We start from the raw sequence: 26,325 nt of genomic DNA, 5'->3' as shown, positions 1-26,325 counted from the left end.
CTAAACTAATCCCACCCATCCTCTCTCACTCGTTCACAAGGCCGCTTGTAAAACCCCATGATTATGCATTTGGTCCTGTCTATGGGCACAGGTTTGCTGTATTATACTTTCTTTTGTTTCTTAATAACGTAAAAATAATATTACTGCAAGAGTTACGCTCAGAACAGGAGCGCTAATTAGAGAGAAAGCCAATAGGGCCAGACAATAGGAACCAAAAAAGCTTGAGCAGCTATGCTGGCATTCAGACAACAGTGAGAAAAAGACAGAGGGAGAGAAAGAGAGAGAGATGAAAGCAGCACGGGTTTTTTTATAAAGCTTAATAGGGGTAATTAAACAAAGTGGGGGTCAGGAAGAGAAAGGCTGGGATGACTGGGGTGAGCTGATAGGGGTAATTATTTGTACTGATTGAAGGTGATTAATTGAGGCTAGTTGTTCAGCTCACTGATGGACCCTCATAAAAAGAGTCCATTAGAATAGAGAGACTGAACAGAATCACAGAGGGAGAGAGAATAACCCTATCACTAGTGGGCTGGGACGACACTTTCACTCTTGACAGGACACAATCAACCTGACCAGACAGGAAAGAGTTGCTATTTTGTGTTTCATGATCTGTTAAGTTTTCTCAGAAGGAGAATGCACAGGTCTGGATTGCTCCTGCTGTCGCTGTGCGCCTGCTCTCTGCTGACCCACAGTGGCGCGTTTGGGAATCGAAGGCTGTGCGGGATTCAGCTCGTGGAAGCGCTGCTACTTGTCTGTGGTGAAAAGGGGCTCTTCTACCAGCCTGGCAGGCGTGTCAGAGAGCACAGTTTCCGTGAGTTTTGTTACACATGCATTTCTGTGCTATAAATTCAGTCAGCTTTACAGTAAGAGATTGTTTTGTTTTGCGTAACAAACATGATAACCCAACTGATGCAAATTAAAGTTACTGGGTAAAAAAAGAAACATTCTGTATCACAACTTTTTATGTCTACATTTTTTTTTTGTTTTGTGGCTGTTAAGAGGCTACAATTTAAGAGAGAAGAAAAACAGATAAAAGTGATGTAAAATCACAGATTTTGTTCGATCTTTTTGTTTATCCACCTTATTTTCCCCTGTAAAAGCGGCCACGGCCATTTGTAAATTTTATGGGTCTGGCTTCCAGTCTCATCCGAGTCCAGCTATTTTTAGCTGTAAAAAAACAGTATGGAAGCTTGTTTCTGCCACTGAATATTTTTTTTAAAAAGTTAATTGCGACTTTTTATCTCACAATTCAGATGTTTTTTCTCAGAATTGTGTGATACAAACTTGTAATTCTTGTAAAACTTTTTTCTCAGAATTGTATGATACAAATGCTCAATTCTGACTTTTTTCCTCAGAATTGTGAGATATAAATTTGTAGTTGCAAGATATAAAGTGACAATTCTGACTTTTTTCTCAGAATTGCATGATATAAACTCACATTTGCAAGAAAAAGTCAGAAAAACATGCAACTCTGCCTTTTTTCGGAATTGTGAGATATAAACTCGCAGTTGCGAGATAAAAAGTCATAATTCAGTTTTTTTTTTCTCAGAATTGCGTGAGATTAACTCACATTTGCGAGAAATAAAGTCAGAAAAACTTGCAATTCTGACTTTTTTCTTGCAATTTTCTTGCAAACTGTATGAAACAAACTCGCAATTGCTTGTTATAATGTCAGAATTCTGACTTTTTTTGGAATTGCGTGATATAAACTCACATTTGCAAGAAAAAGTCAGAAAAACATGCAACTCTGCCTTTTTTCGGAATTGTGAGATATAAACTCGCCGTTGCGAGATAAAAAGTCATAATTCTGTTTTTTTTTCTCAGAATTGCGTGAGATTAACTCACATTTGCGAGAAATAAAGTCAGAAAAACTCACAATTCTGACTTTTTTCTTGCAATTCTCTTGCAAAATCAGAATTGTATGAAACAAACTCGCAATTGCGTGTTATAATGTCAGAATTCTGACTTTTTTTTGGAATTGCGTGATGTAAACTCACATTTGCAAGAAATAAAAAATAAACTTTTTTCTTGCAAAGTCAGAATTGTAAGATATAAAGTCCAATTCTGAGGGGGAAAAAAGACTGATATGTTCTCAGAATTGCGAGTTTATATGTCACTATTCTAACTTAATAACTCGCAATTCCGACTTTATTACTCGCAATTGCGAGTTTATATCTCACAATTGCAAGATGTAAACTCGCAATTGCGAGAGAAAAAAAGTCAGAATTGTGAGATAAAATGTTTATTTTGATTTTTTTTAGTGGCAGAAACAGGCTTCCATAGGTTTTGCTGCTTGATATTGCAAATTGGTGTGTCTTACCATGTTATTTGAATGTGTTATTTTAATTATGAACACACTGCTTTGTAGTGCAAACAACTTACCGTTTACTGCACGTTGTTATTCTTCTCGTTATTTCCCTACAGCGGCTAATGAACGGCCCCTATAGGCTTATTTCAGTATTGGGGGGAAAAAAATAATTAAAAAATGTCATAATTTACTTACTGTTGTACCAAACCTATATGACTTTCAAAAGACAATTATACAGAAATGTGTTGTCAACTGTACAGTTTTGGTGCCCAATCTAACTAATGACTTTTGAAAGAAAAAAAAAATTAGAAATTAGACATTTCTCAAAATATGTTATTTTATGTTCAGTAGATGACAGAAAGTCATACAGGCTTGGAATGACAAGAGGGTGCGCAAATTATGACATAACGTTCATTTATGGGTGAACTATCCCTTTTAAGTCTGGAATTAATAGGATAAATTAATGACATATTATTCAGCCATTAGAATACTCTTATAAAAAGATCTTTTAATTTCAAAAGGGCAGCCTTTCAGGTGTAACATTTTTGTGACAGTACCCAATTAATTCCCATGTAGCCAACCATCCCTGCTCTCCGCATCTCTTCATGAGTGTAACAAAGTAGCCTTATGGGAAGTTCTGTCAGGTCTTTCTGTCTGCATGCGTTTTGTTGTGTAGAAAATGAAAAACTATTTAATGAATTGAACTGATATAATACTAGTATTCATGATCCGCCTGTACAGACTACTTTCCCATAGTAACGCTGCTCGTCCTTTAACAGGCGTCATGATGAGGAACAGCGCCCCCTTCCTGCGGCAGACTGGAGTGGCTGCTCAGAGTGGAGACAGAGGCACTGCCAGAAGCAGCATTGCAAAGAGAGGCATTGTAGAGCAGTGCTGTCATTTCTACTGTGACTATTTTGACCTGGAGAATTACTGTAACACATAGAGAATCTGCTGCATACACTTCACCTGAGCAATAACTTGCATTATTTATGTGGGCCTACTGCCAGTCTGAGATGTGGTTTTGGATGGTACCCATGTACAGCAGCTAATGAAAGATCACTTGAAATGTTAGACAATGGGCATGTTTATGATTAAAATGTTTGCATATATCAAACCAAAAATCTGAATGTTTTTGTTTGTGATGCACAATACAAAGGGTAAAATGGTAGGATGTTTATTGTAGGCCTATTTAATTATTAGCCTATATTCTTGTAACTAAAACAGCAAAAGCATGGCACTTGCAACACCAAGGACATGGGTTTGATTCCCAGGGAATGCATTAACTGATCAAATGTATAGGTGTACATTCAATGCAATGTAGGCTAATTCATAAAAATAAGGTTTAATGTAAACTTTTGTTAACTTTGAAGAAAGAATACTGCAGTTTTATTAAAAAAACAATACAAAAACAAAAAAAATAGTTATTATTAGGCTGCATTTAAATACCCATTTTAAAACCAAATAGTCATATACTGTATTATTAAACTATATGTGACCCTGGACAACAAAATCTTAAGTAGCATGGGTATATTTGTAGCAATAGCCAAAAATAGATTGTGTGAGTCAAAATTATCAATTTTTCTTTTATGCCAAAAATCATTAGGATATTAAGTTCATATTCCTTGAAGATATTTTGTACATTTTCTACCGTAAATATATTTTAAAAATATATATTTGTAATATACATTGTTAAAAGCTTCATTTGGACAACTTTAAAAGAAAATTTCATCATTCTGATTTTTTTACACCCTCAGATTCCTCAAATAGTCCATTCATAAATGGAAAGCTTATTTATTCAGCTTTCAGATAATGTATAAATCTCAATAAAAAAAAAAGACCCTTATGGCTGGTTTTGTGGTCCAAGTTTACATATACTAATAGGCTACTATTTCAAAATCACTTTGTTTGAGTATTAGGCTCAAACAGTCACCATATATTACACCACCAAGAATCGACTACATGACATTTAGTCATTAATGTACTGTGATCATTTAACCCTAAATTCTAAAATGTTCTACTTTAGTATATTTCTATTTCACTACAAAGTCATTTCCACTCGCCTCTGATTTGCATCGTCGCCACAGAAGTAGTCTTTGATGAAGAACACCATTTCCCATAAGCCCATGCCGGCAGTTTCACAGAAGGGGAAGCAAAATGGCGGAATCGGATGGGATGGGCCTCTTTTTGTGTTCCTTAAAGAAAAATGTTTCGTGCCTCTGCGTGTCGTTTTAAAGTTAACAAAAACACTGTGGCGGGTTTTAGCAGGTCATCAGCTTTGGGATTCATCAGCCGGCTCATCTCTGCACTATGAAGGTAAACGGCTCTCATAGCTTGACTAACTTAGCTAGCCAGCTAACCCCTGTGGACGACAAATTGTAGGCTATAAATTATTGCTGCTAGTGCGAGAAGATTGCTTAAAACCAAGCACAGATAAGAAAGTCAGCTAGTAGTACTCAGTGCATTCAGGATGAGACGTTTAGTATTGCTGGTTATTTTATGACAGTTAACAAGTGAGTACATAGGTTGGCAAACACTGCATTGGAGCACACGAACTAGATAGCATCGTCTGTAGCATCATCTTACATCGGGTTCATTCACTGAAGACGATCAGTGCTGTCACTGGGTCAAGAATCGAAGGCACAGTGTTGAATGTCACTACAGATCAAGCTTTCTCATCAGTTTACTCGAGCAATCAAGTTCCCCTAAGTGCGCTTCAAGTTACAGACAGAGATTTTACGCAGAAGTAGTTCGTTCATCGCTCAGGTAACGTTATAGTGATCATAACGGGTGATGGCCCAAAGCTAATGTTTCAGATCCAGGTTATTTATTAACAATAGTGTTGTCTGCTGTGTGTAGATGGGAACAGATGGACAGGCTGAAAAGGACAAAGGAGAAATTGTGCCAGGCAAGGTAACTGTCACATCATCTCACTGTGATCGTATATATAAATAGTAGACAATGAGATTGAGCTTCAGTGTGCACAGAACTCTCTGCTGATTATGTTTAATGTCTTCTGTCTTGTCTTTTTGTAGTCACAATCTGAACAATGTACTGATGAAGAGGAGGAAGTGGAGTCTAAAGCAGAAAGAAGGACAGCTGGCTTAAGATGTTTCCAAGGAAACAGAGAGACCTCAGAGGATGAGCCTAGTGAACTGGTAAAAAATTATTTAGGCAATTTGCATAATTGTAACTTAATTACTGTCCTGTTACATGCTTTGTCTGTGTAATATAGCCAGTTTGAAATTGGTAACCTTGAAACATTTAATTTTTGTTACACTTTTGTAGGGGGCTGCTGTTGTTACTTCCTCTGAGCCTGTATTTCTTGTGCCTCAGCTCAGCTCACAACCTCAGTACCTGGACTGGTAAGTGCTTAATTCAGTACATGAGCTTGATAGCAGCCAGAGTGATTTACTTGTGATTGCTTGTTAAAGCAGTGTTTAATCGTCTTTAAAAGGTGCTGACCTATAAAGGAAAAGCGTAGTACACATTAGACTATGATCTGTCCTGTGACAGACGTAGACATAATGAAGTGTGGAAAATTACATCAAATCAAACTAAATTCAGTCAAAAAACCTTTGCTATTTTGTCTGTTTCATTGCGTATTTTATTGGGGCATATTCTCTTTGTATGGGACAGTAATAAGATGATTTTTTCTTCTGTATTGAAAGTTTATTTCTTCTTAATCTGTTGAAATCTTTATAAATGTGTATTTTGCTTTGACATTTTAAAAGAGATAGCGTGTAAAATCTGCATTCATCTTCAGTACACAAATTAAAATATTTTTGATGAAATTCAAGAACTTTTTGACCCTGAATGAACAGCAACGCAACTACCACATTCAAGGCACAAAAAAGTAGTACAACATCGTTAAAATAGTCCTTGTGACATTTTCTTACTGTTTTTTACAATTATAACAATGCCCTTAGTACCTTTCTGGGTCTTAAACTTAGTAGTCTATGTAGGGTCAGAAAGCTCTCAGATGTAATAAAAAATATCTTAATTTGTGTTCTGAAGGTGAAAAAGGTCTTACGCAGGGTTCAACGCTAAGGATTTTTTCTACTTGCCCTGCCAAAAGTTTCACTGGCCCAACCAATAAAAAATAAAGAAGTTATTTCTTAGCCACATTTTAACTAATGTGTCAAAAGCCAAAAAGGAAACCTTTTCATATGTTTAATTAGGCTCAGAAGTGCCATGAGTGCAATCAAATTCATAAATTCATGTTATAAAATTTTTGTATACAGAGATCTGCCAGCAGGTGGCGGCAAGAGACTGATTTAATTACTGAATGATATTATTAATTTGATTCGTTCAAACAGATGGTTCATTCGGGAATAAAGCTGTCTTTATGAATAGGAAATTGAATAATTTCACTAGATTTGTTTAAAAATGCACGTTCATTCATAAAGGAAACACCGCTCTGTTTGAATGGAGATGCGCAGCGGCTCAGGTGTGACTTGTTTCAGACTACTTTTGATGACTAAACAGAGCAAAATCAGGCATAGTGTTATAGTCAGACAATGTAAGTAACTTAATAATAACTTCTTGTTTATTTAACTGTTGTATTAAATCAGTACCTCATTTACAAACTCAAAAATTATTAAAAGTTGTCACTCATCTTAGTTTGCGATATCACAAAGCTCTATTATAATCAACGGCGCTCTGTATTACTTACTGCAAAATCAATCTCTTATTTACACTCTCTCTACACTTTGTTTATGAAAGGATTCGTGAGAAATGTCTGTGATGCATTACTCAATGTTGCAAAAACACGTAGAAACCTTTGAAGCTCCCCTGAGCGCAAACACAAATATGCTGATGGGGTCAGTCGCACATGGTGCTCCTAAATATTTTTTTTTTCACAGTCGCACGTAGTAATTTTTAGTCGCAAATGCGAGTTAGAAACAGACGTTTTCTTTTTAGCTTCATAATTTGATGTTGCCACCATGTTGCCGTCTCTGTACTGGTTGTTACCAGTTTATGGAAAAAAACAGTGCTCACAACATCTAATCAGATAAGAGGAACTGAAAAGCAATACGATGTTCACAACATCACAGAGAAGGTAGCATTTAAAGGCTTAAAAACACAAGCTATTTCTCGATTCTAAGACTGTATTTGCACAAATTTGACAAACAGTCTCAGGCAAATTAAACTTTAGTGACAAGTCAGCACTGGCCCGATCGGGCCAGTGATGATCCTATCTACTGTCCCGAGCATCTCGCACGCTGGCCCCGGGCCATCGGGCAGTCCTTATTGTCGAGCCCTGTTACGTGTTTGGAACGACATGAAAGTGACTAATTAAAGACAGAATTTTCATTTTTGGTTAAACAATCTCTTTAACATTAGCACTTAAAAACGTTCATAAAATTTTGTATCTTTTTCTATTTTATTTCATGGACAGTGAAAATGTTAACAGTGCAAGTAAAATTCTGAAATACTGGCTTAACCGGGTCAGCCGGAAAACAACTTTATTGTTAAGGCCTGTTTTATTTTAAACAGTGTAACTAAAAACTATAAACTTTGTCATATTTTTTTCTTCTCCTTTAGTGACTTTGATGTGGAGCTAACAGCAGAAGTTAAAGTAGAGAATGGCGCAGGTCTTGCTTTGTTGACATCTGTTACCCCAAATCTTAGTTACCAGAAGCCAGGTAGGTTTAAGTCAAATATCTTGCTTAAGATAATGTAAATAGTACTGTGTGATCAAACTAATCCCTTTGTTTTCATTGTCTTTTTAGGGTCCTTCTTAAATGAAAATGGTCTCTTCCCACCATCATTAAGGAAAAAGAGAGTTTCTATAGACAGTTTTTTGCCTTCAGGCTCTTTTCCTGGATGTTACTCAAGTGTAATTAAAGCCTCGGGACAGATGCAACTGCCCCGTTCCCTCAAAAACTCTGATGGGGTCATAGAGATGGCCAAAAGCCCTCTCCCCTCATCACCCTCCAACTCACCATCATCTCCTTCATCTGCTCCCTCTTCACCCTCCTCCTCCCCCTCATCGTCATCTCCTGGTGGGATGGGTACAAACTACCGTGAGGATGAGGACAGAGGCCATGCTGGAGACAGCAGGGTCAGCAAAGGGACTGGAGACTTTGTGTCATCCACTTCGTCCTCTATGGTGCCATCATCCATGCCTGTGCCACCTTCTTCTTCTAATCCCTCACTTCATTCATCTTCATCATTCACACATCCATGCAATGACGGACAGAGGGAGAGTTTAGAGAATGACATATACGACCCCTTTCACCCAACAGAGGGCGAGGGGGAGAGAGACCGGGCGTCCACTGAGGACGAGGAGGAGGAGGAGATTGATAAGTATGATCCATTTGAACCAACAGGTTCTCCAGCCTCAGAAACAGAGGAAGAGAAAAGATGTGTGGATGAGGAGAATGAAGGAGGAAGCAGCATTAATAGTGAAGGGAATGCTGTGAAAGCTGATAGAGCATTGGAAATGGGGACACCTGCTGGCACAGAGGGGGGTCCTCCAGATTCAACTGAAGTTGACGCTCCATCTTCGATGTTCAATAATGTACCTTTAGAACTCAACAGCAACCGATTAATCAAAGACAGAATGAAGGAACAGGGAAAAAGAGAACAAGGAACAGACTCTGAGCACTCTGAGATAGAAGAAGGAGAGATAGTTGGAACCAATGAAAGAGGAAGAGAGCGAGTGATTGAGAGAAGGAGGGAAGTGTTGCTTCCATCTTCAAGCAGTCCCTCTTACCATCAAGCAGGTGTCCCAAAACCTGAGAGGATCTTACGGGTTTTAGAGGGTGATGGGTTTGTGTCTGTCCGTGCTGATGAAGAATGGGAGAGGGAACCTGTGGCTTCTGTGGGTGTCGGAGATCTGAGACGAAAACTGACAAGTAGGAGAAAAGAGAGGTTCAGATCATGCCCTTCTTCTGCATCCATATCCCCGCCACCTGTCGCTGTTTTGCCTTTGCCCTCCCCCTCCTTTCCCAATTCTCCACCTCTATCCACTGATAAAGGGAGGAGTCGCAAATCCTCCAAGAGTTCAAAGGACAGGGATAGACGCAAACGGAAAGAAGGAAAAGTAGAGAAGGAAAAGAGGAAAAAAAGGAAAGAAGGAAAGGAGTCAGGTGAAGGTAAAACAGAAAGTAAAGAGAGGGACAGTGAAAAAAGGAGTGAAAAAGAAGACAAAGACAAAGACAAGGATAGGGATAGAGGGAGAAGCAGCCGAAGTGATAGTCACAAGAGGAAAAAGAGACGCAGGAGCACTCCAGAACATTCCTCTCGCTCCCACTCCCAGAATGCCTCACGACACATACACAGTCGGAGATCTTGGTCCAGCCACTCTGAGGATCGCCACAAAGATAGAGAACGAGATAAAGAGAGGGAGAGAGACCGAGAAAGGAACAATGAAAGAGACAGGGATAGGGACCGGTGGCGAGATGACAGGGATAGGGAGCGAGACAGAGACTCCAGAAGAAGAGCTGAACGAAGGAGAGATAGGGATGATGATATCAGGAGGTCAAGCAGCCGAGAGAGGGTCAGTACAAATAGGAGCAGAGGAAGCAGTGACAGGAGAGACAGAGAGAAAGACATGGTTAGAGATAGAGATTGTGACAGGGACAGGAGAAGAGATGTTAGACCTGTTGTACCACCGTCCATTCAGGATCTAAATGGCTCTGATCTTTTTGCCATCAAACGTACCATCACCGTTACCACCACTACAACGACCACCACAGTACCAGGTTCACCACCGTGTAGCCAACGGCACTCCCGCAGCGGATCCCAGAGCTCAGACAAACATCGTAAGAGGAAGAAGAAACGAAGGAGACGATCAGATGATGAGGAAAGAAAGGACGAGGAGCACAGGAGCAGGTCCCGACCCACCTCCCTTACGCCTCCTCGATATCATGGATATGAATCAGACCGTCCTGAGATGGACATGCTCTCTTTAGATGGGGAAGCGCTGGATTCAGACTACCCTTCACTAGAGGACTCACCACTACTTCCTCCTCCTCCCGAGCCTCCTCTACCCAGTCCTAAAATGAAATCCGGAGCACCCAAAACTGGCCGACATCATCTAAAGAAGAAATCCAGATCTAGCAAAGCAGTTGGTCAGTCTGAATCCACCTCCTCATCTTCTTCTCATAGACCAAAAGCCAAAAGTAAAAACCTTCTGTCATCTCTCTCACCACCTCTTTCTGCATCCTCAGGCAACACCACCTCCCTCCAGCCCACAGCGTCCTCATCTACTACTAAGCGAGGACGGAAAACCGGCAAGGAAAAAATGGGGAAGAAGGATGCTGGGCGTTCTGGCAGGTCCAAGAAACTCAGTGGTGGTACCAGAAAGGGTAAGCTCCAGTCTAAAGTCTCTGTCCTGGTGCGTGAGGGTGTTAGTAGCACAACTGGGAACTCTGGGAAGTTGGGCCTCGACCTTCTTGGACCTGGTGGTGTTGTAAGTGGAGCTTCAGGGCCCTCAGTTGTTGGTGGGTCGATTGCTGTGGTTTTCCGCCGAGACAATGAAAGCCGATCACCGTTTCTTAAGCCCTGCTCAGAGACACTGGCTCTTCCCGGGAGAGGCAAAGACCCAAGTAAAACTGGGAAACAACGCAACATACTCGGGCCTCCATCATCAACAAATCCGAGTGGACTAAAGTTGAAGAAAGCCAAGCCAAGCTCTGCTACATCCACGTCTTCATCTGCCTCTTCCCCAACTTCCTCACTGGCAGCGAAGCGTAGGAGGAGGCCTGGAAAGAAGCCCAGAGAGAAAGGGATAAGTGTGGATGGAAGTGATTCTAAAGGCGTTAATAGTAATTGTAGCACGATTGGTGGTGGTTGGCCGGGAGTGTCAACAGAAATGCAGCCACTGGTTGGGGTTGGATCCAAGCCATCCAGTCCTCCTTCAGCTCTTCCTGGTCCCACTCCCTCCTCCTCTTCATCTTCATCCACTTCCTCATCAGCAAGTATTCTTCCTCCATCCTCCTCACCACCACACACATCCCCGTTGTCTTTGCCTCCGTCTCGAGATACTAGAGAGTCGTCCCCAGACTCTCAAACTGTTGATAGTAGCTGCAAGACACCAGAGCCTTCATTCCTCTCGGAGGAGGGCCCTGGTCAGTCCAAAGCCTTGTCTCTTACACCCTCAAAGTCCCCTGTGAGCCCTCCCAGTCTGCTATCATCACAGATCAGGGGTGATACCATATCTCAGTCCACTTCCAGTGTTAAACCTCTCCCACCAGATGATCAGATGGGCTCACCACCATGCTCTACTTCAGCAGCTTCAGTGTCGGCCTCCATCTCTCATTCCAGTGCCCCCCAGGCAAATGACCCTTCTTCATCCTCCTCTTCGTCAGTGTCCTCTTCTTCTGTTAACAAGCCACCACCACCTCCACCTCCGCCTCCATCAGCTCCACCATTACCCTGGAGTCTACAAACCGGAGTGGACTGTACTGCTGGAGGTGTTTTAGCATGTGAGTATTTAATTAATTCCCCTTGATCTTGCATTGTGAATTTATAGTGGGATTAAAAGCCATAATGTTCTGCTGTTAAATCTTTTTCAGTGACAGCTCTCCTCTTCAAAATGGAGGAGGCCAATATAGCCAGCAGAGCCAAAGCACAAGAGTTCATCCAGGCCACAAGTCAGGTAAAATCTGGGATGTTATTAACGGGGTGGTCACATTACACTTTTCGTTTCATTGACGTCCATTCATATAATTGCAAATTCAGGAGACTGGAAACGTTCAAAGTTCAGGTCTAGTGAAATCTGACCTGCAGATTCGTATCATGTGAAGAAGTGGCCAATAGAAGATCGATAAGTCACGCTGTGACCTCTTAGCTAAAATAAAAGGAAGCAAACTTTAAGACTACAAGATTTGCAGGACTGTTACATAAAAGTGGAGTAATTATGCATTTTTAAAAATGAGAGTGTGACGTCATATCTCATTTGTTGCAGTATGTCTAGTGTGACTGCCCCTTAATTATTTATATAATGTTGTTTTTCCTTATAAATGCACAGTGATTCCAGAATAATTCTGTATCCTGTTTTAAAGCAGCTCTACCAAAGGCCTTAAGTCTAGCTGATTGACATTATCAATTGCTATTGATTGGGAAGTAAATTAATTACTTAAAGAATTAGTTCACTTACAGAATAAAAATCCTGATAATTTACTTACCCCAAAGTAATCCAAGATGTCCATGTCTTTGTTTCTTCTGTTGAAAAAATTAAGGTTTTTGAGGAAAACATTCCAGGATTTTTTCTTTATATAGTGGAGTTCAGTGGGGATCAACAGGTTAAAGGTCCAAATTGCATAAGTCTTGCATCAACCCCTTTGACTCCCATTGAAGTCCACTATATGGAGAAAAATTCTGGAATGTTTTCCTCAAAAACCTTAATTCTTTTCAACCAAAGAATGAAAGCCATGAACATCTTGGATGACATGGGGTTGAGTAAATTATTAGAAAATTTAATTCTGGAACTGATCTAATCCTTTACAATGTAATCAAATTGTAAGATTTCCCCCTTTCGATTTGCACAGATTCTCTCTCAGGCCAATCAAAACCAGTCACAGCCACACCCTCCTTCGTCATCCTCATCAGTCTCATCACAAGTTCCTCCACCTCCGTCACATGCTCCACCCCCAGGACCCACTCCTGCACAGTTTATTCTCCACAGCTCTGTTCCATTGGTTGGCTGCACCAAAACTCCTCCTTCACACTTGCACCCTGGACTCTCAATGGGTGGAGGCTGTGCTCAAACTCCACCACCTCCATTGCCAGTGGGAATGACAGGGCCAACAGGGGGCAGTGGAATGGGCTGGGATAATGAAAGCAAAGACCCTGACAAGGTATCAGCATTTCATTTAACATCATTTTCTTTGTTTTAGCCCACAGGTTTCTTGCATCCTAGGATTTCTATACCTCTGTAAATAGGTCTGCACCAAGTGTGCCGTACAAGTCCTGAAAAGTGAAGCCAAAACAATTTGATCGCCCCCTGGTGGCTGGCTGCAGTATAGGTCATAAACCCCGCCCTCTCCATGTAATCTAATGGGACGTGAGCCAAACTAAATAATCGAATTACACTTCAAATATTTTTTTTCCAAAGATGGTTTCCATCATGTGAGGTAGTTCTTATCATGCTGATTCATGTTCAGGTGTTCGTTTTTTTAATAAATTCGCATTTATGTAGTTAATGCTATAAAAACGGGGTGTGGTGTCATGATTGTGATCGTGTGATTGGGTCTGCGTGAGTTTGGGCGGGATTTTGCTACCGCGCCTCCGCCTCACGACACTACTGCGCAGACTCTGGCTCCAAATGATGCAATTTTCCCCAAGATGGCAGCGGCCATATTGCGATGTATTGGCTTCACTTTCCTATAGTGGAATGAAGCGGAGACGCGTCGTCCATCTTTTTTTTACAGTCTATGGTCTGCACAGTTGACCTTTCCCTAACAGCTTAATCGACAAGCGATCTAACCAATTATAACACAGAATATACCATTTTGTCCAACAAACAAATGAGACAGGAGGGTAGATTAACTTCGGTGGACTTAAACTTGAAATATTGTGTATAGACGTCTTTGAAATAAAATACATTATGATGTTTATTCATGTTTCTTGATGCTTTAAGTGAAGAAGAAAAGATGTTACGGCTTAGTGCAGAAGTCAATTTATTTTAACAATTTAAAGTGCTTTGAATTTGATTCACTTTAAAGTCTATGTGAATGCAAAGATAAAGGTTTTTAAAGGAGAAGTTCACTTCCAGAACAAAAATGTACAGATAATTTACTCACCCCCTTGCCATCCAAGATGTTCATGTCTTTCTTTCTTCAGTCATAAAGAAATAATTTTTTGAGCAAAACATTTCAGGATTTTTCTCCATATAGTGAACTTCTATTTTGCCCTGAGATTGAACTTCCAAATGCAGTTTAAATGTGGCTTCAAACGATCCCAAATGCTATTGTAAACAATCCCAGCCGAGGAAGAAGGGTCTTATCTAACGAAACGATCAGTTTATTTTTTTTATTATTATAATTTATATACTTTTTAACCTCAAATGCTTGTCTTCTCTTGCTCTGCCTGAACTCTGTTTTTTCCGGTTCAAGTCATTTAGGGTATATTGAAAAACATTTTCTCCCTCAACTTCAAAATTGTCCTACATTGCTGTTTTACCCTTTTTCTTAAAGAGTGTTTGATTTTCTTTGCATGTTTAATTTGCAAACACTGGGTCGGTACATCTGCAGCGATGTAGGGTGATTTGGAAATTGTTTTTGAAGTTGAAGGAGAAAACAGGATGGGATTGTCGCCATAGTTCAGGCAAAGCAAGACAAGACGAGCGTTTGAGGTTAAAAAGTATATAAATTGTAATAACAATAAAAAAAAAAATAACCGATTGTTTCACTAGATAAGACCCTTCTTCCTTGGCTGGGATTGTTTACAACTGCATTTAAACTGCGTTTTGGAAGTTAAAACTCAGTGCACCATAGAAATCCACGATATGTAGAAAAATCCTGAAATTTTTACCCTTTAAAAAACAATCTCTTTACGACTGAAGAAAGAAAGACATGAACATCTTGGATGACGAGGGGTTGAGCAGATTATCTGTAAATTTTAGTTGTGGAAGCGAACTTCTTTTATTCTAAGTTCAATTCTATTCTATATAATTTATAGTTCCCATTTCGGTGTTTTTATGTATTTTTGTTCTATTTGTATGGAAATCAGAGCAGGAATGAGAGAGGTCAAATGTTTATCATGCTGCAGTTCAAAACAATATATGACAGATTAATAGCATTTTTTCTTTTTTGCCAAATCAAGCAACTGTATCTGAAACAGACTAGATATAAATCAATTATTTTTGCTTAGTATCTGAAGAAGCTCCACACCCAGGAGAGGGCAGTAGAGGAAGTCAAATTGGCCATCAAGCCATACTACCAGCGTAAAGACATCAACAAAGACGAATACAAGGATATCCTACGGAAGGCTGTGCACAAGGTAAATATGACTTCAAGCCTTGATTTGCAGCATGCAATACAGTGCTACTAATAAATATCAAGAAAGTATGACTAAATCGGTCTCTGCCTCGCAGATTTGCCACAGCCGAACGGGTGAGATAAACCCAGTTAAAGTGAGTAACCTGGTCAAGCTTTATGTCCAGAGGTACAAGTATTTCAGAAAGCACGGCCGCAAGATGGACGAGGAGGAAAAAGAGGACAGAGAGTCTGCCTCGATGCATTCCTCAACATGACTGGACAGAGACTGTTTATTTCTCTCCATCTGGTCGAACAAGTTTGCGAAATCTCCTCCCCTGCACGTGTTTGGGCCCACTATGGCTATTGAGTGACAGTCCTTTGTTATATTGCTCTGTTCCCCCTATGTGTTGACATCATGTAAACTTGAGTACTCCACCCTCCTTCCCGCCTCTCTTTCTTGTCTTGCTATAAATATGTATGAATATAGAAAATGTGGTATGATATAAAGTATACTGAAAGGATTCTAAAGTATACACTCGAGAGGGAGAGATAAAGATGGCACACACACTTTCTTACACACGTTCAACCTGTATATACTTTAAGTACACTACATCGATGTTCTTTCTTCCTCTCTCCCTTTCAGAGAAGGGTGCAGATTTTAAATAGTCAGCTAGCTTACACATTTATCACTATTGGGGTTTGGAGTGTGAAAGAATGAATGAAAGGGCTGAAAGGCAGAGTGTTAAACCCGTCCCCCGTCAGATTTTCTTTTAAACTAGGATTGCAAGTGCAACCTGATTCTTCTCACTGTGTCAAAGAGCATTTATTTGTAGAGGTGCTACTCAGACACGTAACACGCTTTCTGATTTTGAGATAGCTATGGAATGGAGGTTATGTATCGGTTCCATCTCTCATAGGACAGTGAATGTGTATATACATGGAGCAGACTTATGTTTGTTTTTGTTTTTTACTTCAATTATAGACGGCCGAAATTTAAAAGTACTCTGACAAGATGTCATCACCTAGCTAGAGGATTTGTTTTACCCCCATCAAAGCTTCATATAATATAATTGAATTGGCAGAAGACAGTCAATGGAAGAGGTACTACAGTGTGTATATGAATGGTTGAGATAAATGCATGCGTTTTGGATTTTATTTGTACTGAAGAAAACTGTAGTGATTTTGAAGGTCACATGAGAGATAAACTTGTGCCCTAACTTCCAAATGAAGACGTCTGACTCTTTTCTTAATCAAACCAACATTAACCCTATTATCGAGTTACAAACTAAAATCTTATAGTACAGATTTTAGTTTCCCTCTTTACTATTAAAACAGGAAGTTATGCAATAGATGGTGACTTTACATAAATGCGAACAGACAAATGTGCATTAAAAAATAAATTTACAAACTTTTCGTTAGTTAAAACAAATTTTATGCCCATAATATGGGTGTGGGTAATACACCTGTTAAAAAATACTTGAAATTCTTTCTTATTAAGGGTACATCAGGCTTTATTTTTATGGAAAGTGTACAATATTTCAAGTGTAGCAAGCGAGACAGTTCTTTTTCATACTAGAGAGATTAGGCAGACTAAACCACAATGGCAGTCAATTGTTAGAAATGTACAAATATGTATAGCTTGAGGGTGACAGCTTCCTTGAAATCAACTGAGGACAAAACAAGGACTGGCTAAAGGTATTGAAATGTTGAATACTTAAATTTTCCATACAGATTTCAGTAAACTAAAACACAGAAAACTAAAAATCATTAAAAAAAAATTCTAGTGATTTTTCTGTATTATGTACACCATACATTTACAACTGTAGTTTAAATTAAGTTAAAACAGCTGTTAGGTGGTAAATTACTCTTACCATTATTCTTATTTTGACTGCATAAATCTTAAAGTTGGTATTACTGGAAGTAATGTAAAGAGGTGAGGGCTGGGGTAAGAATGGTTTGTTCATTTGTAGATAACAGGTAAGTTTTAATCCTATAAATAATGCATTGTTTTAAGAAGAATGTTAAACATTAATGCCATTAAAGTTTGTTAAACATTATACAACATAATTATTACATTGCGTAATATTAAAATCCTGAGAAAGTGGAAATGCAGTACTTAGAAACACATGAACTTTTGGCAGCAGGCAGCTATTAGTGTAACAGAGGCCAGCTAGTAGGTGCTGTGCAGGTAAACCTCACTCCCCGATCTCAAGAGATGCACTAGCGACTGACGCTAGAGGTTGCAGCCTTTAGCCTCCTTGTTAGTGCGTCCGCCTCCCGTGCCGGAGACCCGGGTTCGAGACCCGCTCGGAGCGGGTGCGGTAGGACCCGGGTGTGAGGGGTTACATTTGCACAAAGTGAAAATAGTATTTTTTTTACTGATACGCTGTATACACTAAGTTCAAATAGCTATATATTTTATTTAGACTAAAAATAGAAGGACATTCTACAATAAATACTACTTATTGCAAACAGTGGCAAATATCTGCACCTCAGTTTTGTAGTACATTATAAAACATTTTGCAATAATAACGCATTAGTGTAAACTATAATTCTATTTGCACTTAGTGTAAATGGACAACTTTTGTCTAAAGAGTTTTCATACACAATGTAGCAATAAAGTGGGCATAAAGATGTCCTAAAGGACATTACAGCTGATCATGATGACCTGTTGCTAGATTTAAACAGATCTGTACAAGAGAGCGGGATGATTTGAGCCTGTGGGGAAGCTGAGCCATCCCTTGTTTCTACCTTAAACACAATTGGTGATGTGGCCACAATATTATAAGAGTAATATTCTGAAAATCACATATGTGTTTGTGCTTTAGGAGGTTATAAGATACATGTTTTAATATAATATAGTTATAAGTTGACGTGCAGGATGAGACGAGACGATAAACACTATTTTAATAGAATCTTCAGATCAACAGGCAGGATCACAGGTAATAGTCCACACAAGATTAACATTAAACATTAGCAAAGACCGACAGTGAACTCAAGAAACAGACAGACTTTTAAAGACAAACTAATCATTAGACACGGGTGACGGGGATCAGGGCAAACGAGGGCAAAACCAAATCACACAGAATCAACAGGGGGAGACACCGGGCGAAACCAAAGACATAAACAGACAGAACTGTGACAACTATGGACCCTAACCAAGCATCTTAAGGCTTAAGCTACATGTGGGGAAACTTCCTGGATGAATACCCAGTCCATCACAAGTCTCTCATGAAGATTTTCAGAAATCATTTTTATTGAATTTCTCTTCCTTTGATACAGCATGAGTTGAAAATGTTCAGTTTTACTTCAGGATAATCAATGGCACAGTTTAACTCCATGTGACTCAACATACCCTCTCCCTAGGCTCAATTTACCCCTCACTAGGGTAGCCAAGAGGGCACTTTTTTGGTGTATAGGTTACCTTTGTACTGTCATTATATGGTGGTGTATGGGAGATGTTTATTGCTAAATATGAACACTCCCACATCTTCATCACGTGTTGAATTAGTGCATTTCTTTTGGACATGTGGCCTACCAATTACACTGATTTCAACCAAATTTTAAAATAAATCCAAGCGTTCTTTTATGTTTTTATTTTTATGTTACCATCATATGTGTCTACATATTGGACAAAAACACGTAACTCACAACTTAATTTAAATCATATTCATTTTTTTAAAACTGCATTTTACAAGTATTTATAAAATGTTCATTAAATCTTATGTAATGTTCTTTAAGTAATAGTAACGTTACACAGCTCCTTATTTCTTCTTCTAACTTTCATTCTTCCTTCTAGAGAGAAGGCCCTATTTAGGTCTATAAAATACAGTATGACAGGAATGACCGATCTGGCGACCATATGAAAAGCGGTTTGGGAAAATAAATATTTAAATTTTGCAGGTGAGACCTTAAATCCATCCAGTTATTTACTTCCTGGAGCTCAAACTAACTTCAGTCAAACCAGCATAACTGGCCACGCTGTAATGACATCTTAAGGTCAATAGTACTTCAAAAAGACACGCCTGCAGGAACGTGAAAAGTTCCGGTTTTTAACAGCCTACATAACGAAATAATATAGCGGGAGTACGTATTATTCATTACAGCAGATGTTAAACGTACCTGGTCCTACATCTTTGGTTACAAATCACAGTTTATCTGCAAATGGTGGAAACTCTTATCGTATCTTCTACTACTCTTATCAAGCCCGCATATTTGTTTTCCCTGCCCTCACCGCCCATATCTCTTTGCTTTAATTCAGCAACAGAGACCAATAAGCGCGTGCTGGAATGCGTCCAGGGGAGCGCGCGTGAGACATGCAGTGTGGGCGGGGCTCCAAATTTACGGCTTTAGAAAAAGTTTCATTAAACATCTCCGGAATCCGGTTGATTTCAAACTACAGCATAACTGGATCTAAAATCTCCATGGAGCTCATCTGAAGAATAACTGATCCCTAATAAGCCTATACTTCAAGACGGAGAGATGATTAAAATGAAGAAAACTGAGAAAGAGAATGAAGGAGGTGGAGGAGAGAGAAAATCCGAAAACGATCAGGTGTGTTAGTGTTTTCTGGCAATACATAACGTGAACATAGTCACCTACATATTTCTCAGTACGAATAGGATGGCAGTATTTATGTGTTTATTAATTGTTCATGCTTTATCAAGTTCATATTTTTAGTAATGTAGTCATATTTATTTTGGCACTGCATTACAATGTAATAAAACATTTAAAACGATGTGGCTTTCCTACACGTACAAAGAATGGCAAATGACTTATAATAGTCCTGTAGGCCTGTCTAGACACTACAACAGACGTCTGCTCTGGAGTCACGATTTTGTAAGTGCAGTCTTTTATATAAGCACTTGTAAGAAGTTTAATGGCTAAGCTTATCTTCCCAAGCTATTCCATGTTAGCCTGCCATAGTTTGATATTTGCCTGCTTCTCTTCGTATTTGTTTAGTAGACACTTTTATCCAGTGGACTGAGAACAATATAATAAAAAGCAATATATCAAAGGCAGAAAGTACAAGTCATGCTGCCACTCCTAATAAATTTCAATAAGCCTCCACCTTAATATGTAAAACGTATTAGGATATGTATCAATTGTAACAATTGTAAGCTACGTGCAAATGCAATGACTGTTTCAGTGGCTTTTTTATTAGGTCTGGATTGCTGAGAAAAGTCACATGAAATGATTAACCAAACTTTCACAATTTAAAGTACCATATTAAAGTTATAAGCTTGTTTAACAGGTTTTTGCACTTGTTCAATGTACAGGACGAAGATGTGGAGACCTAATACATTATACACACATACACTAAACGTTTTTGGAGAGGATGATTATTTACCAATACCAATACCAAGCCTGCATTTATTTGATCCTAAGTACAGCAAAAACAGTACAATTTTGGAATATTTTTACTATTTAAAATAACTGTTTTCTATTTGAAAATGTTTTAAAACGTAATTTATTCCTTTGATTTAGAAGCTACATTTTCACCAGTCTTCAGTGTCACATGCTCCTTTAGAAATCATTCTAATATTCAGAAAAAAACATTCATTATTATTATTATGTTGAAAACAGCTGAGTAGATTTTTTTTCAGAATTCTTTAATAAATAGAAAGTTCAGAAGAATAGCATTTATCTGAAATAGAAATCTTTTGTAACATTATAATGGTCTTGATTCATAACTTTTGATCAATTTAGAGCATCCTTGCTAAATATAAGTATACATTTTTATCATTTCTTTCTCCAAAAAAAGTATAGTGAATCCAAGTTTTTGAATGGTATAGTGTATGTTACAAAAGCTTTTTATTTCAGGTAAATGCTGATCTTTGTATCTTTCTATTCATCAAAGAATCCTGAAAAAAGTACTCAACTGTTTTAAACATTGATGATAATAATAATAATAATAATAATAATAATAATAATAATAATAATATTTTTTTAGCAGCAAATCATAATATTAAAATGATTTCTAAAGGATTGTAACGCCAGGCCAGCAGAGGGAGCCCTTACTCACACTGACTGTTGCAGCTCCCTCTGCTGCCTCGTTGGTTACTTCCTGTTTGGTTGGACATTTAAGCAGGGCCTTTTGCAAACAGGCCCTGCGAAGTATTGTTTTGCTGTTGCGGACTCTACCAAGCGTTTATCTTGTTTCATTGCCCGCCACGCCAGAGTCCCCGGCCAAAATGGCTGCCACGCCACAGCCTGCACCCACGATGGCCGCCACGCCACAGCCTGCACCCAAGATGGCCGCCACGCCACAGCCTGCACCCAAGATGGCCGCCACACCACAACCTGCATCCAAGATGGCCGCCACACCACAGCCTGCATCCAAGATGGCCGCCACACCACAGCCTGCACCCAAGATGGCCACCATGCCAGACCCACGCCAAGCCTCGATCCTGATGCCAGAACCAGCCCACATCAAGTCTGCTGCTCCAGAATCAGATCACGCCATGTCTGTCAAGCCACAGCCACCTTATGTCACAGCATCAGCCAAGCCAGCGTCTGCTTACTTCCCAGCCACCAAATCATTTTTCGCTAACATCACACCTAACCATCCCAGCCTGGTATCCAGCATGAGAGATACGCCACTGATGTCTGCACGTGCAGCTGGTCTCCCTAAATTCACATCAGCCAAGCCACAGCCTACTCACATCTTGTCTGCTTATCCTGAGTCTGCATTAGTCATGGCTACCCTTCCAGCTGCTGTTCCTGCTAAATCAAGTCACCTCACATCTGCTGTTCCTGCAAAATCAAGTCAAGTCACAGCTGTTCCCCTAAAGCCAAGTCAAGTCACAGCTGTTCCCCCAAAGCCAAGTCAAGTCACAGCTGTTCCCTTAAAGCCAATTCAAGCCACAGCTGCTCATCCCACATCAAGTCAAGTCACAGCCATCCCTTCAAAGCCAAGTCAAGTCACAGCCGTTCCTCCGACATCAAGTCAAGTGCTGCCTGATCCTCCGGTGTCAAGTCAAGTCAGGGCTACACTTTCTGTGTCAAGCCAAGATGCAGCTGTTGTTCTCCATGTGTCAAGCCAAGATACAGCTGTCCTCCATGAGTCAAGACAAGTCACAGCTGTGCCCCATGAGTCAAGCCAAGTTACAGTTGTTGTTCCCGAATCAAGTCAAGTAACAGCTCAGTTGTCTATGTCAAGTCAACCTACAGCAGATCTCCACGAGCCAAGTCAAGTTGCTGCTGTTGTCCCTGAGCCAAGCCAAGCCACAGTTGATTTTCATGAGCCAAACCAAGTTACAGCAGATCTTCATGAACCAAGCCTAATTACTGCTGTTATTCCAGAGCCAAGTCACGTCTCGCCCGAGCGTCCAGAGCCAAGTCACGTCTCGCCCGAGCGTCCAGAGCCAAGTCACGTCTCTCCTGACCTGCCAGAACCACGCCATGTCTCGTCTGACCTGCCAGAGCCTCGCCATGTCTCGTCTGATCTGCCAGAGCCTCGCCATGTCTTGATTACCAGTGTCAAGGACCCTCCTCTAATGTCAGTGCGGGCTACAGGCATCCCAAGCCACGCAGAACTGACGCTTCCAAGCCTCACACCTTCCAGCCCAGTGGGCATCCCATTAACCACTGCACTGCCTGTGATGGTATTCACCATTTTGAGTGTGTGGGCTGCACACTACACTCCAGAGGCCTCGTCTGTCCATGAATCTGTCCACGAGCCTGCTCCAGAGTCCTCTTCTGTCCATGAGTCTATCCACGTGTCCGCTGCGCCAATGCCTCTTATGGAGGCGGCGTCCACGGCGGAACCCCCTGAGGAGTCAGCTCCCGCTGTAGATCCTCAAAAGGGGGTAGTACCCAGGCTCCCTGCTCTGCCTGCAACGCCAAAGCTTCCTGCTCTGCCTGCACCGCCATGGCTTCCTGCTCTGCTTGCACCGCCATGGCTCCCTGCTCTGCCTGCAACACCAAAGCTTCCTGCTCTGCCTGCACCGCCATGGCTTCCTGCTCTGCTTGCACTACCAAGGCTCCCTGCTCTGCCTGCTCCACCATGGCTTCCTGCTCTGCTTGCACTACCAAGGCTCCCTGCTCTGCCTGCTCCACCATGGCTTCCTGCTCTGCCTGCACCGCCAAGGCTTCCTGCTCTACCTGCTCCTCCATGGCTTCCTGCTCTGCCTGCAACGCCAAAGCTTCCTGCTCTGCCTGCACCGCCATGGCTTCCTGCTCTGCTTGCACCGCCATGGCTCCCTGCTCTGCCTGCAACGCCAAAGCTTCCTGCTCTGCCTGCACCGCCATGGCTTCCTGCTCTGCTTGCACCGCCATGGCTCCCTGCTCTGCCTGCAACACCAAAGCTTCCTGCTCTGCCTGCACCGCCATGGCTTCCTGCTCTGCCTGCACCGCCATGGCTTCCTGCTCTGCTTGCACCGCCATGGCTCCCTGCTCTGCCTGCAACACCAAAGCTTCCTGCTCTGCCTGCACCGCCATGGCTTCCTGCTCTGCTTGCACTACCAAGGCTCCCTGCTCTGCCTGCTCCACCATGGCTTCCTGCTCTGCCTGCACCGCCAAGGCTTCCTGCTCTACCTGCTCCTCCATGGCTTCCTGCTCTGCCTGCGCCACCTAGGCCTCCTGCTCTGCCAGCTCCGTCAAAGCTTCCCTGTCTGCCATTGCTCCTTGATCCAGGCCCACCTCTGCTCCACGATCCAGGCCTGCCATTGCTCCATTGCCCAGGACCTCCAAGTTTCCACTGTCTGCCATTGCTCCACGGCCCAGGACCCCCATTACTCCACTGTCTGCCAATGCCCCACGGCCCAGGACCTCCATTGTTCCACGCTCTGCCACCGCTCCATGGCCCAGGTCCTCCAGTGCTTCACTGTCTGTCCCTGCTCTACGCTCCTAGCCCTGACTCTGTACCTGTTCCCCTTCATGGACCTGGCCCACCGTCCCACCCCCTGCTCTACCACCCTCCTGGACTTATGGACTGTTGTTTTGGAGCGCCAGGAGTCGCTCCTAGAGGGGGGGATCTGTAACGCCAGGCCAGCAGAGGGAGCCCTTACTCACACTGACTGTTGCAGCTCCCTCTGCTGCCTCGTTGGTTACTTCCTGTTTGGTTGGACATTTAAGCAGGGCCTTTTGCAAACAGGCCCTGCGAAGTATTGTTTTGCTGTTGCGGACTCTACCAAGCGTTTATCTTGTTTCATTGCCCTGTTTTGTCATTTCCACGGTTTTGTTTCTGAGTCATAGTTTTGTTTCTTGATCATAGTTTTGTTTCACAGTCATAGTTTTTCCCTGTTTCATTGTTCTGTTTATTTTGCTACTTTGGACTGCTCACCTGGATTCTGACCCACGCCTGTATTACTGGATTACGCTTTTGTCTTGCCCTGGATGTTATTGTTTGCTGGTGTTTTGACCCTGCCTGTCTTGACTGATCTGCTTAATAAAGCCTGCGTTTGGATCTTACACGCTTCCCAGAGTCCTCGCTTTACAAGGATCATGTTACTGGAGTAATGATGCTGAAAGTGTAGCTTTTAACACAGGAATAAATTACACTTTTAAATAAATTCAAATAGAAAACAGTTATTTTAAATAGTAAAAATATTTTAAAATGTAGCTGTTTTTGCTTTACTTTGGATCAAATAAATGCAGGCTTGGTGAGAATAAGAGTCTTCTTTAAAAAACATTACAAAATCATACTGTTCAAAAACTTTTGACTGGTAGTGCATATGTATTTTGTCTGTCATTAAAGACCTGTCTATATTTCATATACACTGCGTCAGAATATTTCATATACTGGTCATATTTTTTTCCAAGCACATTGCTTTATTATTAAGCAGGGTAAAATATGCCAAAAAGGAGATTTAACTTAGATTACTTTGCAAAGATAAAGAATCTTGAAACATGACCCCCACAAAATGTAAATTAAATGCTGTGTGATTGTGATTTTGAAATGCATGAAGACTGATAGTTTGAAAAGTTTTTATGGACAGATAGGTTGAGAGTGATTCCTGAGGTATCAGCACCAGTTCAAGTTGGACAAGAGTGGTGGTGATGAGGAAGTCATGACTTGAGCTGCTACAACAATGAGCAAGATGGTCAGTTGAAAATGGACTAAAATGAGTTCCCAAAACTTACTGCCAGATTTTTGAAGATACATTTTCAAACAGTGGTACAAGAGTATGTGGTGCTGGCCCTTCAGGAATCACTCTCAACCTATCTGTCTATAAAGCGTATAATACACAGTCTTCATGTATTTCAAAACACTTCAGCATGTTATTCTCTTTAAGTGGGTGTCATATTTCAGGATTTTTGTTTCTTAGCAAAGCCCCTGAAAACCTGACACCTTGTATTCTGGAGAACAGGTAGGTTGCAGTTCCAGAAAATGGTAGCACTGGAGACTAAAGGGTTCCTGGTGGTTTCACACCTAATTTTTCACCTTAATTCTTAATTGTTATACAGTTATTGTGTCTTTTTGTCTTGACATGTTTTATTTTTCTAACCCTGCTGATCCAATGAGCATCTCAGAGTCCAGTAGTCATACTTTCTGTATTGCATTAGTTTTGAATATTTCTCATGGCATTTAATATTTTTTTACTTTTCAGTCTCTTTTTGGCCCATTTTACCCTTAAAAGAAAACCTGCTTAATATTTATGTACACCTGACAATATTCATTTTTCACTTTCAGCCCTTGTTAACAATTATATATCACTTATAAATGATTAAATACAAAATGAATAGTACATATTTAAGATTGGTGTGGTTTGGAATTGGTAAATTGTCCTTGAAAAACTAATGTGACCAGAAAATCAACTTACATAATAATTATAAATGCACAGTGTGTGTGCACTTTCTATGTGTTTTATGTATTAGTCATTTCAGTATATTGCTATTTTATAATTCTCTAAATGCAAAAACAATAAAGCAATTTAAAAGGTCATTAAATACATGAAATAGAATCTGAAATGTCCTACATTTATAAAAATACAATATTATATATGACCCTGGACCACAAAACCAGTCTTAAGTCGCTGGGGTATATTTGTAGCAATAGCCAAAAATACATTGCATGGGTCAAAATTTTAGATTTTTCTTTTATGCCAAAAATCATTAAGAAATTAAGTAAAGTTCATGTTC

General features: G+C 40.6%; 3 protein-coding genes across 5 annotated transcripts in view; all 3 read left to right on the top strand.

Moving 5' to 3' along the window:
- The first annotated feature begins 176 nt into the window (after positions 1 to 176).
- Positions 177 to 3,416, top strand: LOC141335032 (insulin). Its single transcript, XM_073840306.1, has 2 exons — positions 177 to 811; positions 3,088 to 3,416. Exons 1-2 carry the CDS (start codon positions 634 to 636, stop codon positions 3,252 to 3,254), a joined length of 345 nt encoding a protein of 114 aa, XP_073696407.1. The 5' UTR covers positions 177 to 633; the 3' UTR covers positions 3,255 to 3,416.
- A 1,033-nt stretch (positions 3,417 to 4,449) lies between these two features.
- On the top strand, positions 4,450 to 16,465 carry scaf1 (SR-related CTD-associated factor 1). 3 transcript variants are annotated; one of them, XM_073840280.1, is made up of 11 exons: positions 4,450 to 4,624; positions 5,168 to 5,221; positions 5,344 to 5,466; positions 5,597 to 5,673; positions 7,856 to 7,956; positions 8,044 to 10,389; positions 10,489 to 11,745; positions 11,836 to 11,918; positions 12,811 to 13,119; positions 15,134 to 15,262; positions 15,357 to 16,465. In XM_073840280.1, exons 1-11 carry the CDS (start codon positions 4,619 to 4,621, stop codon positions 15,513 to 15,515), a joined length of 4,644 nt encoding a protein of 1,547 aa, XP_073696381.1. In that variant the 5' UTR covers positions 4,450 to 4,618; the 3' UTR covers positions 15,516 to 16,465. The 3 variants fall into 3 exon arrangements, with proteins under 3 accessions (XP_073696381.1, XP_073696364.1, XP_073696372.1); XM_073840263.1 differs by having other exon boundaries at positions 8,044 to 11,745; XM_073840271.1 differs by lacking the exon at positions 4,450 to 4,624 and adding an exon at positions 4,639 to 5,074 and having other exon boundaries at positions 8,044 to 11,745.
- A 3,173-nt stretch (positions 16,466 to 19,638) lies between these two features.
- The window catches only part of trpm4a (transient receptor potential cation channel, subfamily M, member 4a), a 34,767-nt gene continuing 28,080 nt past the window's right edge, over positions 19,639 to 26,325 (top strand). The window contains exon 1 of the mRNA XM_073840236.1: positions 19,639 to 19,794. Within this exon, the coding sequence (XP_073696337.1) occupies positions 19,723 to 19,794 (72 nt within the window). The 5' untranslated portion in view covers positions 19,639 to 19,722. The remainder of the gene's footprint in view (positions 19,795 to 26,325) is intronic.

The sequence above is a fragment of the Garra rufa genome, chromosome 1 (genome assembly GCF_049309525.1).
Source record: "Garra rufa chromosome 1, GarRuf1.0, whole genome shotgun sequence".
Lineage (NCBI taxonomy): Eukaryota > Metazoa > Chordata > Actinopteri > Cypriniformes > Cyprinidae > Garra > Garra rufa.
This window is presented reverse-complemented; position numbering and strand designations above follow the sequence as displayed.